The 19,798-nt window shown below is 33.0% G+C and overlaps 1 protein-coding gene across 1 annotated transcript in view; it reads right to left on the bottom strand.

The window, feature by feature from the left end:
- Positions 1-19,798, bottom strand: part of LOC143048115 (cation-independent mannose-6-phosphate receptor-like) — a 56,750-nt gene that overhangs the window by 12,709 nt on the left and 24,243 nt on the right. The window contains exons 21-30 of the mRNA XM_076221590.1: positions 19,248-19,470; positions 18,527-18,898; positions 18,009-18,069; positions 16,162-16,309; positions 15,520-15,643; positions 11,145-11,267; positions 10,361-10,623; positions 8,551-8,763; positions 7,629-7,778; positions 585-764 (exon numbers count right to left, since the gene is read on the bottom strand). Coding sequence (XP_076077705.1) covers positions 585-764; positions 7,629-7,778; positions 8,551-8,763; positions 10,361-10,623; positions 11,145-11,267; positions 15,520-15,643; positions 16,162-16,309; positions 18,009-18,069; positions 18,527-18,898; positions 19,248-19,470 — 1,857 coding nt within the window. The remainder of the gene's footprint in view (positions 1-584; positions 765-7,628; positions 7,779-8,550; positions 8,764-10,360; positions 10,624-11,144; positions 11,268-15,519; positions 15,644-16,161; positions 16,310-18,008; positions 18,070-18,526; positions 18,899-19,247; positions 19,471-19,798) is intronic.

The raw sequence follows: 19,798 nt of genomic DNA, 5'->3' as shown, positions 1-19,798 counted from the left end.
CACATGACTGTAAGGGTTTCACTGTTTTAAGTTAAATGTTTGACCACAGTGAATATTGCATTAGCAAATCAAATAGGTTTGACTTTTAAGCCCTCACATTGATTTTTCATAACACATCTTTACAAGACACCAACACAACATTAATGCAAATTAAATATTTTTTTAAAGTTGTTTCTAAGGCAAATTTATTATAAATATATCAAAAAGGGTTTTGATTTTACTTGAAGATCATTATATTGGGAAAAGAGAAACATTGAAAACTTTTAATAATTTCTAGTATACTAACACCTGTCTAAAAAGAATTGTGTAATCCAGCAATCTGTCTAAATGGAATATATGTATAAGGAAAATCAGTAAATATTCTTCATTAGTTCATCATATTTAAACCAAACATCTGTTAATCACAGGCAATCCCACAGTACAAAAAGGGGTCTTTAAAAAAAAAATACGAATGAATTAGCAAAATCAAGATCATTGGTTTAGTGAAAACAATTTTTTTATTCAAATAAATTGAATTTGATTGGATAACATCCAAGCATGTAAAGCCTCATCAAGATCATTCTATTATCTTATCTATAACATACTTCAATAGGAGTATCAGTCTTCAGTTCCTTCAGGTCTATATATAGTCCAGAATCATCTTTGTAGACACAATCTTTTAAGGACACTGGCACTTGTATGTCACTTTCTTGACATACAACATTAGTATCCCATACAAAATTATAAACACAATCAGCTGAGACAGACTCAAGACGTGGTTCACCCTGTAAGATTAAAGACATACAACATTAGTATCCCATACAAAATTATAAACACAATCAGCTGAGACAGACTCAAGACGTGGTTCACCCTGTAAGATTAAAGACATACAACATTAGTATCCCATACAAAATTATAAACACAATCTGCTGAGACAGACTCAAGACGTGGTTCACCCTGTAAGATTAAAGACATACAACATTAGTATCCCATACAAAATTATAAACACAATCAGCTGAGACAGACTCAAGACGTGGTTCACCCTGTAAGATTAAAGACATACAACATTAGTATCCCATACAAAATTATAAACACAATCAGCTGAGACAGACTCAAGACGTGGTTCACCCTGTAAGATTAAAGACATACAACATTAGTATCCCATACAAAATTATAAACACAATCAGCTGAGACAGACTCAAGATGTGGTTCACCCTGTAAGATTAAAGACATACAACATTAGTATCCCATACAAAATTATAAACACAATCAGCTGAGACAGACTCCAGACGTGGTTCACCCTGTAAGATTAAAGACATACAACATTAGTATCCCATACAAAATTATAAACACAATCTGCTGAGACAGACTCCAGACGTGGTTCACCCTGTAAGATTAAAGACATACAACATTAGTATCCCATACAAAATTATAAACACAATCTGCTGAGACAGACTCCAGACGTGGTTCACCCTGTAAGATTAAAGACATACAACATTAGTATCCCATACAAAATTATAAACACAATCTGCTGAGACAGAATCAAGATGTGGTTCACCCTGTAAGATTAAAGACATACAACATTAGTATCCCATACAAAATTATAAACACAATCTGCTGAGACAGACTCAAGACGTGGTTCACCCTGTAAGATTAAAGACATACAACATTAGTATCCCATACAAAATTATAAACACAATCTGCTGAGACAGACTCAAGACGTGGTTCACCCTGTAAGATTAAAGACATACAACATTAGTATCCCATACAAAATTATAAACACAATCAGCTGAGACAGACTCAAGACGTGGTTCACCCTGTAAGATTAAAGACATACAACATTAGTATCCCATACAAAATTATAAACACAATCAGCTGAGACAGACTCAAGACGTGGTTCACCCTGTAAGATTAAAGACATACAACATTAGTATCCCATACAAAATTATAAACACAATCTGCTGAGACAGACTCAAGACGTGGTTCACCCTGTAAGATTAAAGACATACAACATTAGTATCCCATACAAAATTATAAACACAATCTGCTGAGACAGACTCAAGACGTGGTTCACCCTGTAAGATTAAAGACATACAACATTAGTATCCCATACAAAATTTAAACACAATCTGCTGAGACAGACTCAAGACGTGGTTCACCCTGTAAGATTAAAGACATACAACATTAGTATCCCATACAAAATTATAAACACAATCTGCTGAGACAGACTCAAGACGTGGTTCACCCTGTAAGATTAAAGACATACAACATTAGTATCCCATACAAAATTATAAACACAATCTGCTGAGACAGACTCAAGACGTGGTTCACCCTGTAAGATTAAAGACATACAACATTAGTATCCCATACAAAATTTAAACACAATCTGCTGAGACAGACTCAAGACGTGGTTCACCCTGTAAGATTAAAGACATACAACATTAGTATCCCATACAAAATTATAAACACAATCTGCTGAGACAGACTCAAGACGTGGTTCACCCTGTAAGATTAAAGACATACAACATTAGTATCCCATACAAAATTATAAACACAATCAGCTGAGACAGACTCAAGACGTGGTTCACCCTGTAAGATTAAAGACATACAACATTAGTATCCCATACAAAATTATAAACACAATCTGCTGAGACAGACTCAAGACGTGGTTCACCCTGTAAGATTAAAGACATACAACATTAGTATCCCATACAAAATTATAAACACAATCAGCTGAGACAGACTCAAGACGTGGTTCACCCTGTAAGATTAAAGACATACAACATTAGTATCCCATACAAAATTATAAACACAATCAGCTGAGACAGACTCAAGACGTGGTTCACCCTGTAAGATTAAAGACATACAACATTAGTATCCCATACAAAATTATAAACACAATCAGCTGAGACAGACTCAAGACGTGGTTCACCCTGTAAGATTAAAGACATACAACATTAGTATCCCATACAAAATTATAAACACAATCAGCTGAGACAGACTCAAGACGTGGTTCACCCTGTAAGATTAAAGACATACAACATTAGTATCCCATACAAAATTATAAACGCAATCTGCTGAGACAGACTCAAGACGTGGTTCACCCTGTAAGATTAAAGACATACAACATTAGTATCCCATACAAAATTATAAACGCAATCTGCTGAGACAGACTCAAGACGTGGTTCACCCTGTAAGATTAAAGACATACAACATTAGTATCCCATACAAAATTATAAACACAATCAGCTGAGACAGACTCAAGACGTGGTTCACCCTGTAAGATTAAAGACATACAACATTAGTATCCCATACAAAATTATAAACACAATCAGCTGAGACAGACTCAAGACGTGGTTCACCCTGTAAGATTTAAGACATACAACATTAGTATCCCATACAAAATTATAAACACAATCTGCTGAGACAGACTCAAGACGTGGTTCACCCTGTAAGATTAAAGACATACAACATTAGTATCCCATACAAAATTATAAACACAATCAGCTGAGACAGACTCAAGACGTGGTTCACCCTGTAAGATTAAAGACATACAACATTAGTATCCCATACAAAATTATAAACACAATCTGCTGAGACAGACTCAAGACGTGGTTCACCCTGTAAGATTAAAGACATACAACATTAGTATCCCATACAAAATTATAAACACAATCTGCTGAGACAGACTCAAGACGTGGTTCACCCTGTAAGATTAAAGACATACAACATTAGTATCCCATACAAAATTATAAACACAATCTGCTGAGACAGACTCAAGACGTGGTTCACCCTGTAAGATTAAAGACATACAACATTAGTATCCCATACAAAATTATAAACACAATCTGCTGAGACAGACTCAAGACGTGGTTCACCCTGTAAGATTAAAGACATACAACATTAGTATCCCATACAAAATTATAAACACAATCAGCTGAGACAGACTCAAGACGTGGTTCACCCTGTAAGATTAAAGACATACAACATTAGTATCCCATACAAAATTATAAACACAATCTGCTGAGACAGACTCAAGACGTGGTTCACCCTGTAAGATTAAAGACATACAACATTAGTATCCCATACAAAATTATAAACACAATCTGCTGAGACAGACTCAAGACGTGGTTCACCCTGTAAGATTAAAGACATACAACATTAGTATCCCATACAAAATTATAAACACAATCAGCTGAGACAGACTCAAGACGTGGTTCACCCTGTAAGATTAAAGACATACAACATTAGTATCCCATACAAAATTATAAACACAATCTGCTGAGACAGACTCAAGACGTGGTTCACCCTGTAAGATTAAAGACATACAACATTAGTATCCCATACAAAATTATAAACACAATCTGCTGAGACAGACTCAAGACGTGGTTCACCCTGTAAGATTAAAGACATACAACATTAGTATCCCATACAAAATTATAAACACAATCTGCTGAGACAGATTCAAGACGTGGTTCACCCTGTAAGATTAAAGACATACAACATTAGTATCCCATACAAAGTTATAAACACAATCTGCTGAGACAGACTCAAGACGTGGTTCACCCTGTAAAATTAAAGACATACAACATTAGTATCCCATACAAAGTTATAAACACAATCTGCTGAGACAGATTCAAGACATGGTTCACCCTGTAAGATTAAAGACATACAACATTAGTATCCCATACAAAATTATAAACACAATCTGCTGAGACAGACTCAAGACGTGGTTCATCCTGTAAGATTAAAGACATACAACATTAGTATCCCATACAAAATTATAAACACAATCTGCTGAGACAGATTCAAGACGTGGTTCACCCTGTAAGATTAAAGACATACAACATTAGTATCCCATACAAAATTATAAACACAATCTGCTGAGACAGACTCAAGACGTGGTTCACCCTGTAAGATTAAAGACATACAACATTAGTATCCCATACAAAGTTATAAACACAATCTGCTGAGACAGACTCAAGACGTGGTTCACCCTGTAAGATTAAAGACATACAACATTAGTATCCCATACAAAATTATAAACACAATCTACTGAGACAGACTCAAGACGTGGTTCACCCTGTAAGATTAAAGACATACAACATTAGTATCCCATACAAAATTATAAACACAATCAGCTGAGACAGACTCAAGACGTGGTTCACCCTGTAAGATTAAAGACATACAACATTAGTATCCCATACAAAATTATAAACACAATCAGCTGAGACAGACTCAAGACGTGGTTCACCCTGTAAGATTAAAGACATACAACATTAGTATCCCATACAAAATTATAAACACAATCTGCTGAGACAGACTCAAGACGTGGTTCACACTGTAAGATTAAAGACATACAACATTAGTATCCCATACAAAATTATAAACACAATCTGCTGAGACAGACTCAAGACGTGGTTCACCCTGTAAGATTAAAGACATACAACATTAGTATCCCATACAAAATTATAAACACAATCTGCTGAGACAGACTCAAGACGTGGTTCACCCTGTAAGATTAAAGACATACAACATTAGTATCCCATACAAAATTATAAACACAATCTGCTGAGACAGACTCAAGACGTGGTTCACCCTGTAAGATTAAAGACATACAACATTAGTATCCCATACAAAATTATAAACACAATCAGCTGAGACAGACTCAAGACGTGGTTCACCCTGTAAGATTAAAGACATACAACATTAGTATCCCATACAAAATTATAAACACAATCTGCTGAGACAGACTCAAGACGTGGTTCACCCTGTAAGATTAAAGACATACAACATTAGTATCCCATACAAAATTATAAACACAATCTGCTGAGACAGACTCAAGACGTGGTTCACCCTGTAAGATTAAAGACATACAACATTAGTATCCCATACAAAATTATAAACACAATCAGCTGAGACAGACTCAAGACGTGGTTCACCCTGTAAGATTAAAGACATACAACATTAGTATCCCATACAAAATTATAAACACAATCTGCTGAGACAGACTCAAGACGTGGTTCACCCTGTAAGATTAAAGACATACAACATTAGTATCCCATACAAAATTATAAACACAATCTGCTGAGACAGACTCAAGACGTGGTTCACCCTGTAAGATTAAAGACATACAACATTAGTATCCCATACAAAATTATAAACACAATCTGCTGAAACAGACTCAACACGTGGTTCACCCTGTAAGATTAAAGACATACAACATTAGTATCCCATACAAAGTTATAAACACAATCTGCTGAGACAGATTCAAGACGTGGTTCACCCTGTAAGATTAAAGACATACAACATTAGTATCCCATACAAAGTTATAAACACAATCTGCTGAGACAGACTCAAGACGTGGTTCACCCTGTAAAATTAAAGACATACAACATTAGTATCCCATACAAAGTTATAAACACAATCTGCTGAGACAGATTCAAGACGTGGTTCACCCTGTAAGATTAAAGACATACAACATTAGTATCCCATACAAAATTATAAACACAATCTGCTGAGACAGACTCAAGACGTGGTTCACCCTGTAAGATTAAAGACATACAACATTAGTATCCCATACAAAATTATAAACACAATCTGCTGAGACAGATTCAAGACGTGGTTCACCCTGTAAGATTAAAGACATACAACATTAGTATCCCATACAAAATTATAAACACAATCTGCTGAGACAGACTCAAGACGTGGTTCACCCTGTAAGATTAAAGACATACAACATTAGTATCCCATACAAAGTTATAAACACAATCTGCTGAGACAGACTCAAGACGTGGTTCACCCTGTAAGATTAAAGACATACAACATTAGTATCCCATACAAAATTATAAACACAATCTACTGAGACAGACTCAAGACGTGGTTCACCCTGTAAGATTAAAGACATACAACATTAGTATCCCATACAAAATTATAAACACAATCAGCTGAGACAGACTCAAGACGTGGTTCACCCTGTAAGATTAAAGACATACAACATTAGTATCCCATACAAAATTATAAACACAATCTACTGAGACAGACTCAAGACGTGGTTCACCCTGTAAGATTAAATAGTATCATCCATTATAAAAATAATGCATTGATGTTTAAAATATGTACATGTACCTAAATATGCCAAAAAATATCATGATTTTCTGCTTTCAGCAGTATCAATTCTTAGAATGAGACTAAATGAAGTTCATGGTATTATTACACACAATTTCTACATAATGAACATTATATTCAGAATTTCATTACTTCTTTCAATTTATGACTGCATTTGTCTAATTCTTTTAAAAAGAATTGTAATTAAGTACTAAAGAGCATGAAATATAAAAAAAAAAGATTTATGATGAATAATTATTGTTAGGCTTCAACATGGTGTTTTTGTCTGTTTGTACAATTGAAATGAACAATAATACCAGCTTGCTATGCAGTATGTGTTTTGCTTGTTGTTGAAGGCCTTAAAGTGATCTATAGTTGTTATCTTCTACATCATGTCTCTAGATGAGAGTGGTGTCATTGGCAATCTTCTTATTTTTATGTTTCATAAATTTTTGTTACAATTGTACTACAATCTTTACAACTCTAAGTGTCTATTATATTTCAGATTATATAAACACATATTTGAATACAATATGCATTACCTGTTCAGGACCTGGTTTACAGTTGAATACAATCCTAGTTGATGCATTCTGCTTATCATTTGAAGGACATTTATTACCATGTATATATACTAATGTTATTTTTCCAGTCTTTGTGTCGTTATATGGTCTGGCTTTTAATTTACCCAAGCTCTACAACACACATAAACACAGTTTATAGTACCGTTAAAATCGTTAAATAAGCTGCAGGTTTTTTTCTCTGTCATTGTACCTGCGTGTTATACTCAGGTGCGCTTTATGTATGTATTTTTTCTGTTTTCAGGACGAGCCGTGAAAAAAAAAAATATCTGGAATTGTACACATTCCATCTTTAGTATTTTTTTAAATGAATTTTTACAATGTCATTTGCCAAGTGACTTACAGACAACATGTTAAGAACTTTCAAAGAAATGTTATAGTTTTTTCAACTACAGCCAACATTAGAGTAGTTATTTGAATATTTATTATCATTGAAACTAAATCACAAGGAGAAGAATTTCATATCAAGAAGAATAAAACAATGAACTTTATATGTATGTTTTCTACCAACAAATCTATTAAAATGTACATTATTCTTAATTCTTGACTTTCTAATGATATCAAAATACTTACGATTGTGTAAAGTCTTCTTAATTCCAATAGATGTATTAAATTATTGAAAAGTTTAAATCACACGCATATACTGTAACTTTAGAAATTATTATGCACATTAATTATTACAATTTTAAATGAATAGATTAAAATGTGAGATTAAATGCGATTTCCAGAAAAGCTGCATGCAAATAGAAGCATCAGATATCAGAATGTGCATTCTTATCAATACAATATTGATCAAGTGTATTGTTTGCATTACATAAAGACCTAGCAATATTTTTTCAATTTACAATATTTATCTATAAAGACAGAAAATACAGCTACTACTTACAATAGGTTTACTCCCTGCTTTGACAGAACAAGCACTTGCTCCTGGTGGACACAATGTATTATAGATTGGGTTTAAAGGTTCACACACATTGATATAAAATGTCTCATTTGTGGTCTGTGATGAAGATGGTAAGACCAAATGGTGTCCAGATCTCTTAATTAAAGGACTTAAGTCCAAGGTTTTGTCCTTTCCTATATCAGCTGTGCAAAGTATCTGCAATAAATTTTATATTTTATTTCAATGAATCTGAAAATCTCTGAAATCATGACAGCCATTTCTTAAAACATACCTCAGTCTAATTCTTCCAATGATGACTTTAGCAGTAAAAACAAACAGAATGTTATATGCTGACTTCAGAATATTAAAATAATATTATTGCGAACCCTATCATAGTTTTCCATAGATTCACCTGCAAGTTACCTGTCCATTCAAACTTTTGTAAGTTCTATTGTCCCATTGAACAAATACAACAGGTATTGTTCTCTGTATAGTTTATTTGATGGGACCTTTAAATTTCTTCCAAGAGAAATCTATCACTATTCATTGATTAATTTGCCTGACCAGAAAATATCTTCTTTGTTCACTGAAATACATGAATAAACTCACATAAACTGCATGTGATACAGTATTTATTCAATATCAATAATATATTTTCAATCTGTTCAATATAAGCACTGATTTAATTATAAAAAGTTAATTTCTGATTTTTTTTTACTACTGCTACTGCATGCATTTATGTTTTAAAGAATTTGCATGTTTTTTGAGGTTGTTCAGTTATAAAGAATACATTTATGAAGACCTTTATATAAACATTATCATTTCAAGTTTTTACTTATGAACAGACTAAAAAAAAGAAAATTTCAATAGGTAAAATGTTGAAATTTGATCAGAAATCAACTTTTAATTTTTAAATCAGTGTTTATATCAAACAAATTGAAAATGTGTTATTGATTGAATAAATACAACATCACATGCAGTTTCATAATTACTTATTTGTACATGTATTTCCATCATTGACAGTTCAATTTTTTATTCAGGTAAATTAATCAGTGAGTGATAGATTTCTCTTGCAAGAAATTTAAAGGCCCCATTGAATAAACTAAACAGAGAACAATAGCTGTTGTATTTGTTAGATTCACAATAACAGATTTTAATATTCAAGGTTGCTTTCATAACATTAATGATACTCCTAGCTATGACCATTAGAAGCAAAATATTAAAGATACCGTATATAATAATAATAATTACTGTGGATTCATTTATTTTTGTGGGTATCAATTTCGTGGATTGCTTAAAACTTGCATATTCGTGGATATTTGATTTTGTGGTTTTGCCAATCTCTGTATACAAAGCCTATCAAAAATATGATATTCTTTGAACATTTGAATTGGTGGTTCACCTGTACCCACAAAAACCACGAAAATTGGTATCCAACAAATAATGATGAATCCACAATAGTCTTCTAGTCAACAGAACAGGACAGTGGTTGGAAAGACTGTTTAAACTATATACTTCCTTATTTTTTCCCCACAATTTTGAACTTGACAATATTTGCAAGGAAACTTATGAAACAACACAATGGAGATAGAAATCATCCATTTCTCCTCCCCTCTGTAAGAAGTATTCTGCTCTATGGTCGGGTTGTTGTCTCTGTGAAACATTCCACATTTCTCCTCCCCTCCGAAAGAAGTATTCCCCTCTTTGGGTGGGTTGTTGTCTCTGTGTCACATTCCACATTTCCATTCTCAATTTTATTTCACACTTGATCACCATTAAATTACAAAAACATAGACAACATTATAATTCAAACCTTTTCTTCACAAGCTAGTTCAGTTTTCCAGTGAATAAAATATGTACAATCATCAGATTCATCAACAAACACTGGTGTTCCCTGTCCTGCATCTTTAGAACACACAAAGTTAATAACTGTATTCCTCTGGAATGTATTGTGATGACAGGAAGTTCCCCCAGTATAATTTAGCATCAAGATTCCATCATCTAACACCAGCTGACTGTTAGCATTCCCAGCATTCCATTTTCTCTTCAATCCTAACTTTTCTTTCTGACAAGCACCTGTTATAAAAGTAATAGGTTATGATAATAACTATAATCCATACAAATATATAAACAGATACTTATCAATTTAAGCCTGCACAACAAATCATTTTAAATAACCTCCAATAAGATGATTCAAACTTAAACTAGTAGTAGTAGGAGTAGGGTGGCCTAGTCAGTCATTTCAGCCTTTTACCACAAAGGTAGCTGTTAATGTCTCAGGTGCTAAGTGACCTGTGATGGCAATTTTACTCATATGTAGATATTTTACCTATATCAAAATTTATCAATCTTTAAAACTATTTATAAACTTGAGTTGACGCTTTCAAAGGCTTAAGAAATTTTGTTATCATTCAGCTACACTGACTTCTTGCGAAGAGAGCTTAGTGAGAAACACTTGCTTTTAAATTCTTTTTTTACCTTTTTTATTTTCAAAAAATAATGAAACTTTTTTCTTATTTTCAGTGAATTTATTTTCAATTTTTATAGTACTGATATTGTACTTTATCAATATTTACTTTTCAAGTCTAAAACCTTACCAGAGGTCCCGACACAGTCGGAAGTCTGTAAAGCCTTACAGATCTGTAGATCAAATGTATGGCCTCTCTTGTCTTCTATTGAGAAACCTTTCTTTGATAAACCATTCAAATTGAAGACATGACCTGTAAAATTATTCCAAATATGATATTATATTTAATACAAGAGTGCACACGCTGAAGTGTCTTGCCTTCTTTACTTATCATTGATATTATGTTGATAGTCCTAAATATAAAGCTTTATTACAACTGTCAAATAAACTTAACATTAACCAAGATATCTAAACAAAGACCAATGAACCATGAAAATGAGGTCAAGGTCAGATGAACCATGCCAGGCAGGCATGTACAGCTAACAATGCTTTCATACAAGAAATATAGTTGACCTATTGCTTATAGTTTAAGAAAAATAGACCTAAACACAAAAACTTAACACTGAGCAATGAACCCTGAAAATGAGGTCAAGGTCAAATAAAACCTGTGCGATAGACACATAGATCATAAAATATTTCCATACATCAAATATTGTTGACCTTTTTCATATAGTATTAAATAATTTGACCACTGAACCATGAAAATGAGGTTAAGGTCAGATGACATCTGCCCGCTAGACATGTACACCTTACAATCATTTCATACAACAAATATTGTAGACCTATTGCATAAAGTATGAGAAAAACAGACCAAAACACAAAAACTTAACTATAACCACTGAACCATGAAAATGAGGTCAAGGTCTGATGACACCTGCCATAGCAGTCCTGTTGGATTTTAAGAAAGCTTTTGATGTAGTAGATCATGATATCCTCTGTAAAAAAACTTGAAATTTATGGATTTGATAATACTGCTGTTTCTTTTTTTCAATCGTATTTGAATGAAAGAACTCAACAAGTACAAATTGGTAATGCTCATTCTGAAAAACTTCATCTCAAGTATGGTGTTCCCCAAGGCTCCATATTAGGCCCCCTTCTGTTTATATTATACATCAACGACCTTCCTATTTATATGAAAAATTGTTGCACTGATTTATATGCCGATGATTCAACCTTACATCTTTCTGGTAATTGTTATCAAACTCTTCAGTCAAAGGTACAAGAAGATTTACATGGTGTAGAGGCATGGTGCAATGATAACAATATGTTCATCAATAAAAATAAAACAAAATATATGATTATTGGAACGAAGCAAAGAGCAATGCCACATTACAATGAGAGTTGTTTAACTATTAACAATCAAGTGATACAATCTTCCACATGCGAAAGTCTTTTAGGCATTAAAATTGACCCTTCCCTCACATGGACAACCCAAACTGACTTGATCTGCTCAAAAATATCATCTAGACTATATCTACTATTAAAGATTAAAAAATTTCTAAATCTAGACTGCAGAAAATTATTCTATAATGGTTATATCTTGCCACTTATTGATTATTGTTGTATAGTGTGGAGTAGTTGTAGCAGTGAGGGTTTAAAAAGGATATTAAAATTACAAAAGAGGGCTGCTAGATTAATACTAGAAACAGACCCATTCGCTCCTTCTGCACCCTTATTCAAACACTTAAACTGGATGACAGTTGAACAGAGAATAAAATATCATAAGTTAGTGATGACATTTAAGTGTATTAATAATGATGCCCCATCATATCTTACTAACAAGTTTCATTATGTTTCAGACAGAAATCCGTACCCCTTGAGAAATGCTGTTCAAGGAAACCTCATACTCCCTAAACCAAAAACAGAATTATTCAAAAAATCTTTTATGTATTCTGGACCATACTTGTGGAATAATTTGCCAATACCGTTAAGAAATATTACAAATATTAATTCTTTCAAATACAAAATAGCAGATCAAGTATTGAAATCAACCTAACTGTATAAATAATATAAAAAACTGATCATGTCATCATGTTTATTTTTTCATCACATTTTATCAAGTTGTATTGAACATTATTATCACACTTGACTTTTTATGCTAATGTATGTATGCAATGTACTAGTATATGTTTGTGTTTTGTTTGATTTTTCATTACGAGGGCCTCAGGGAAGATTAGTTATATAGCTAACTGTGTAACCCTCTTAAAATAAAGTATTGTTGTTGTTGTTGTTGTTGTTGTTATTTGGACATGTACACCTTACAGTCCTTCCATACACTGAATATACCACCAAAACTTAACCTTGTTCACTGATCCATGAAATGAGGTCGAGGTCAAATGAAAACTGTCTGACGGGTATGAGGACCTTGCAAGATATGCATATACCAAATATAGTTATCCTATTATTTATAATAAGAGAGAATTCAACATTACAAAAAAACTGACATTTTTTTTCAAGTGGTCGCTGAACCATGAAAATGAGGTCAAGGACATTGGACATAAGGCATCTATATACAAAGTATGAAGCATCCATGTCTTCCACCCTCTAAAATATAAAGCTTTCAAGAAGTTAGCTAACACCGCTGCCGCCGCCGCTGGATCACTATCCCTATGTCAAGCTTTCTGCAACAAAAGTTGCAGGCTCGACATAAACTAACATTAAGTTGTAGATTTTATTCTACTATATATGGTTGTTGTTGACATGATACACGGTACATGATGAATGTTGCATTTTTACTTGTAAGTGTATGCACTGGCAAATATAAATATAAGGACAACTGGATTAAATGTAAATTGACAGCAACTCAATCATAGATTAACAAATGGTCTACAATAAAAGACTAGTGTCTAAACAATATGTTGAGTTCTATACGGTCTTACATATAAGCTTGGAATTGTTATAAACAATTCACCAAAGAGCATAAAAGATCCGCCATCAATTCAAAATTCCCTAGATGACAAAAAAAAAAATCTATTTTTTGATATTTTTGTCACTTTGAAGTGGTTTTTAAATACTTAGGTCAAGGAGTACATGATCAATATATTAATTGTATCAGTTATGAAAATGTGAGTACTCTTAGCAATTGTGTCATTATGTTAGTTGTATTTCATACTTCGTGCCAATCAAATGAGGATTGACAATACCAACTGATATTTACTTTTTAGTTCTTATTTAGTCAATACTATATCTACATGTGTAATAATAGCAAACTTTAGTGGTTTATTTTAATTGTATGATCTAATTTTAATACACATCTTAAAGTCAGCTACGGTATGAAATGTCCACAACATAAACGAAAGGTGAACAAAACTGAAACGGTTTTAAACAAGAGGCTGTCACAACGACAGCAAACCGGATTTATTAATATTTATTTGTGTCCTGGCAATATCACAAGAACCATTACTGATGAATGGTGAAAGTGAAAATCGTCAATATCAAATTTGACCTCCATTTTGTCATCAGTATCAACATATTAAAATTTGAAAAGCTTAGATTGAATGGTTCATGAGTAAATGCAACAACTTGAATGGAAACGCCATTTTACAATCTTTCAAGAACCATAACTCCTGAATGGTAAAAGTCAAAATCGTCATTATTGAACTTGACCTCTATTTTGCCATCAGTAACAACATATAAAAATTTCAAAAGCTTTGGTTGAATGGTTCATGAGAAAATGCACGGACACGACTGGAAACACCATTTTTCAATCTTTCAAGAACCATAACTCCTGAACGGTAAAAGTCAAAATCGTCTTTATTTAAGTTGACCTCTATTTTGTCATCAGTAACAACATATTAAAATTTGGGAAGCTTTGGTAGAACAGTTCATGCGTAAATGCACGGGCACGACTGGAAACTCCATTTTTCAATCTTTCAAGAACCATAACTCCTGAACGGTAAAAGTCAAAATCGTCATTATTGAACTTGACCTCCATTTTGTCATCAGTAACAACATATTAAAATTTGGGAAGCTTTGGTAGAACAGTTCATGCGTAAATGCACGGACACGACTGGAAACTTCATTTTTCAATCTTTCAAGAACCATAACTCCTGAACGGTAAAAGTCAAAATCGCCATTATTGAACTTGACCTTCATTTAGTTGTCAGTAACAACATATTAAAATTTTCAAAGCTTTGGTTGAACGGTTCATGAGTTAATGCACGGACAACATTTGATTGCCGCCCGCCCGCCCGCCCGACTGCCCGACCGCCCGCCCGCCGTACATCCCCAAATCAATAACCGACATTTTTGTCACAAAAATCCGGTTAAAAATCAAGGTGTTCTTTTTTTTTGAGAAACTGACATAGATCTGTAGTCTCACTCTTCTTTCTTTTAAATATGTCTGTGCAAAAAGATTTGTCTCTGAAATAACATGCCTATGACTTGTCTTCAAAAACATTTATCCAAAAACAGACCATGAATGATATCTTCTGAAATTTTTAAAACATAAATGAAGTTGTAAGGACAAAAAATCTCATCTGGCATGACAGAAAGATTTAACTGACCTGTTTCTGGGTTGGTAACAGTACAATTGTTTCCCACTGTTTCTGTGATAGGACATCCAGCTTCTGTAGACCATACAAAATGGTGTTCACAGCCAACTCTAAAATGTCCACCAGGATGTGAGTCCTGAATAAAACCAAATATCAATATCAGCCAATGAAAACCCATATCATGCCCTCAAATTTGACTTCCAGTAACCGGTCATTCAAAAACAATTTATAAGGGTGGCTATTTGCCATCAGGGCCAATATCTATATCAGACCTTGAAAACCCAAATTTGACTTTCACTAACCTGTCAATCAAAAACATACTTTTTTTTATATTTTCATCAAATTTGTTTTGAATTTTTGTTGAAAATATTTTAAATACATGATCTGATATATCCATTCTTTTTTCTCCAGTATGAAAATATGTGATAAATAGAGATTATGACGCCTCCGGGTGCGGGAATTTCGCGCTACATTGAAGACCTGTTGGTGACCCTCTGCTGTTGTTTTTTATTTGGTCGGGTTGTTGTCTCTTTGACACATTCCCCATTTCCATTCTCAATTTTATTATGACATGGCATTTTCCATAGTGGCCCTGGTATCAGCCCTCGACCCATATCAAGCCCTGTGTTGACACTTTAGTATGGCTATACTCACCTTAACTGACTGACTACAGTAGAATATAACTCGGGTTGACACTTTAGTTTTGCCATCCTCACACAATTCTCCATTGGTGTAGAATAACTCCACTTTGCCATTATCCACTAAAACCTGTTGTGCATTGACTTCCCCAAGGTTGTGATATCTGTAAATATAATTCCAATGGCCTCAAAGTCATTATCATAACCATTAGTTACAAGTTTACTCTAAATCTTTTCATCCTGGAATTTACCCAATTTTCCTACAATAACATGGCTGTCATTTTTTATTCCTGGTACAAACTGGTATTCAATGGATTAATCACCATCCTCAAGTGAGTAAACAGTAAATTTTAGAGCAAATACAGCTTATCAATTTTGCAATGGCTTAGCAAGTCTTAAAGCCCTATCAAATTGATCTGTTGACCATTATGGATCAAATAACTAACTAGACTCAGAGTTACAGCTAATTTCCTAATGCATGTAGAACAAAACTTTGGTTGGCTTGCTTGCTTTGTTTGTATAACTGTTTATTCAAGCTTTGTAAATAAGATTGACATCTTTAAACAATTTATATAGGCATAGTTTTACCTGTATATATCATAATATTTGAATTTAATTGGGTGTTATTCTACTGATTGTACAATATACAAACAAAGCAAGCAAGCTAACCAAAGTTTTGTTTTACATGCATCAGGAAATTAGCTGTAATAAGGCAGTACTTTAGTTTTATATACAGTCTCCATAATACAACAAAGTTTATCTTATAAAATAAAAGTTCTAATGATCTAAGGTATGTACAGGATATGTGAAGTGTTTCAAAAGGATTGAAGTTTTAAGTGGTGGTTTTGACACATAATAGATTTAGGGGTTTGGAATATTGAGCACATGCTTGAACCAATTTAATATGTAGAAGAGACATGTTGTTCAGAAAACAATTTTGATTTATGGATGTAGTTGGTTCTTGCATTTTCTCAGTTTTTTCAAGTCTGCAATTCATTTGAAAAATCCACAAACTCTATGTATTTTCATATAGAATTGTCAGGTATTATAATGGCATTGCTCCTGGACTACCTTTTCTAGTTGAAGCATATCTAAGCCTTGATAAAGACATATATGAAAAATTTATATTTTGACGAAAAATACACAAATAGGCCTATTGTTGTCTGTCATAGCTATTTAGTGGTTTTGACACATAATAGATTTAGGGGTTTGGAATATTGAGCACATGCTTGAACCAATTTAATATGTAGAAGAGACATGTTGTTCAGAAAACAATTTTGATTAATGGATGTAGTTGGTTCTTGCATTTTCTCAGTTTTTTCAAGTCTGCAATTCATTTGAAAAATCCACAAACTCTATGTATTTTCATATAGAATTGTCAGGTATTATAATGGCATTGCTCCTGGACTACCTTTTCTAGTTGAAGCATATCTAAGCCTTGATAAAGACATATATGAAAAATTTATATTTTGACGAAAAATACACAAATAGGCCTATTGTTGTCTGTCATAGCTATTTAGTGGTTTTGACACATAATAGATTTAGGGGTTTGGAATATTGAGCACATGCTTGAACCAATTTAATATGTAGAAGAGACATGTTGTTCAGAAAACAATTTTGATTAATGGATGTAGTTGGTTCTTGCATTTTCTCAGTTTTTTCAAGTCTGCAATTCATTTGAAAAATCCACAAACTCTATGTATTTTCATATAGAATTGTCAGGTATTATAATGGCATTGCTCCTGGACTACCTTTTCTAGTTGAAGCATATCTAAGCCTTGATAAAGACATATATGAAAAATTTATATTTTGACGAAAAATACACAAATAGGCCTTTTAAAAAGAATAAGTTATAATACTTACGTATTATTTGTACTTTGATAATCAATTTCACATGCTGCTGAATTAAATGGACAGATCTGACCTGTAATTTTAAACATTATTATTGTAGTACTTTACATGCATCAGATGTCATAATTGTCATAGAAAAGATAATGTATTTCCCAAGAAGACTGCTGCTGTTACAGGGATAGCAGATTGTTGTTTAATATTTTGGCCTAAAAGCTAGGGGCATATTTCTTTAAAATCATAAATAAAAAGCCAACAGAGATTTCTACTTATTCAAATTTTAAAATCTGACCTTGTATATTGGTCTTCATAAATTGGATTCATCTTCAGGAGAAAGTATACCAGTAAATAACTATATATTGAAGGAACAGCTTGTTTATTGCTGTTGCTTATCTAGGTAGTGATTGAGAATTCTTTGAGTATGAGCTATTACTCACAACAAAATAAAAAGTTACGCTTGCAGTTTATCTGAGTATCTGTAGATGTACTATAACAAATCATTGGTTTCAAATACTACAAAAACTTTTGTTTACCTTTCTTATGCACTAGACTTCTGCAGACATTAAAGATGTACTTCTTCTTTTTGGTGTAATCAATATACTCATAATTGTTGTCTGTCATAGCTAGAGTTGAAAGGTCAAAAGTCTTCCCAGAAACTGAATCCTGTGCTGTACATTCTCCAGTTCTAAATGGAGGACAGGCATATCTGGTTGGCCATATAAACTGATAGATACAATCAGATGTTTCATTGATAAAATGTGGTCCATCTCTTCCAGTAACAGACTGGTCACATGAGAAAGTAATGATTGTTTTCCTTTTGAATTTACCACTATGGCATGGCTCTCCCTCATTGTATGTAAGAGTAATCTCCCCTTCATCATACACCAACCCAGCATTCACATTACCTGAAGGTAAATAAGGAATAATTATCAATCATAATTTTTACCATATTAGTCAGTAATAATTATCAAATATTGTTGAGCAGAGCAAATAAATCAAATGTTTATTACCAATTTATTCAGCACTATGTAGCCTTTTTATCTTTCCTTGGTTTTTTTTTGAAAATTGTACCAACTTCCAGGAACTAGTTCAGTATTAGCTCCAATAAATTGTAGAGTTGATTTTTTTCGTACCAAGCCGGTATAATGTGTTACTTGACATGAATGACAGTCTCTTCATTCGAACTTCAGAAATTTGAGAGCAATGAATACAGTATTTAGCATATAATGCAACACTTGGAAACCTAAAACCTACCTGAATCTTTATGGAAAGTTTTATCTGCTGGTTTAGTTTGACAAACAGCTGTATTAGATCCACAACCAGTGTTTGCTGTCTTTACCCCCTGACAGATATTTAGTAAGTAGGAGAATTCTCCAGCTGTCACATTATAATCTGTATCTTTCTTCAGGATATTCAGATCAAACTCATAGTTGTACAATGTGTCAACAACTTTACAGTCCTTTCCTATTTTTGATGGCTGAAAATTGAAAAAAAAATTAATGCTTTTACTACATTATATCAATGTTACATCTTTTAATCATCAACTTTAAAAATCTGTTAAACATATTTTTAAAAAACAATTATACTATGATTTTTTATATATAGCTATCTTATTCAATTACTAATACTACATTTTCGAAGCCACTTTAAAAGTGAAAAATTAAAATGACCTGTTTTTAAGATTCAAGTTTGTCAATTCATTTCAAATAACTTTAATTAGTTGAAAATAGAAATATATTGAACAAGAATGTGTCCTCAGTACACGAATGCCCCACTCGCACTATCATTTTCTATGTTCAGTGGAC

The sequence above is a fragment of the Mytilus galloprovincialis genome, chromosome 10, assembly GCF_965363235.1.
Source record: "Mytilus galloprovincialis chromosome 10, xbMytGall1.hap1.1, whole genome shotgun sequence".
In the NCBI taxonomy this organism is placed as follows: Eukaryota; Metazoa; Mollusca; class Bivalvia; order Mytilida; family Mytilidae; genus Mytilus; species Mytilus galloprovincialis.
This window is presented reverse-complemented; position numbering and strand designations above follow the sequence as displayed.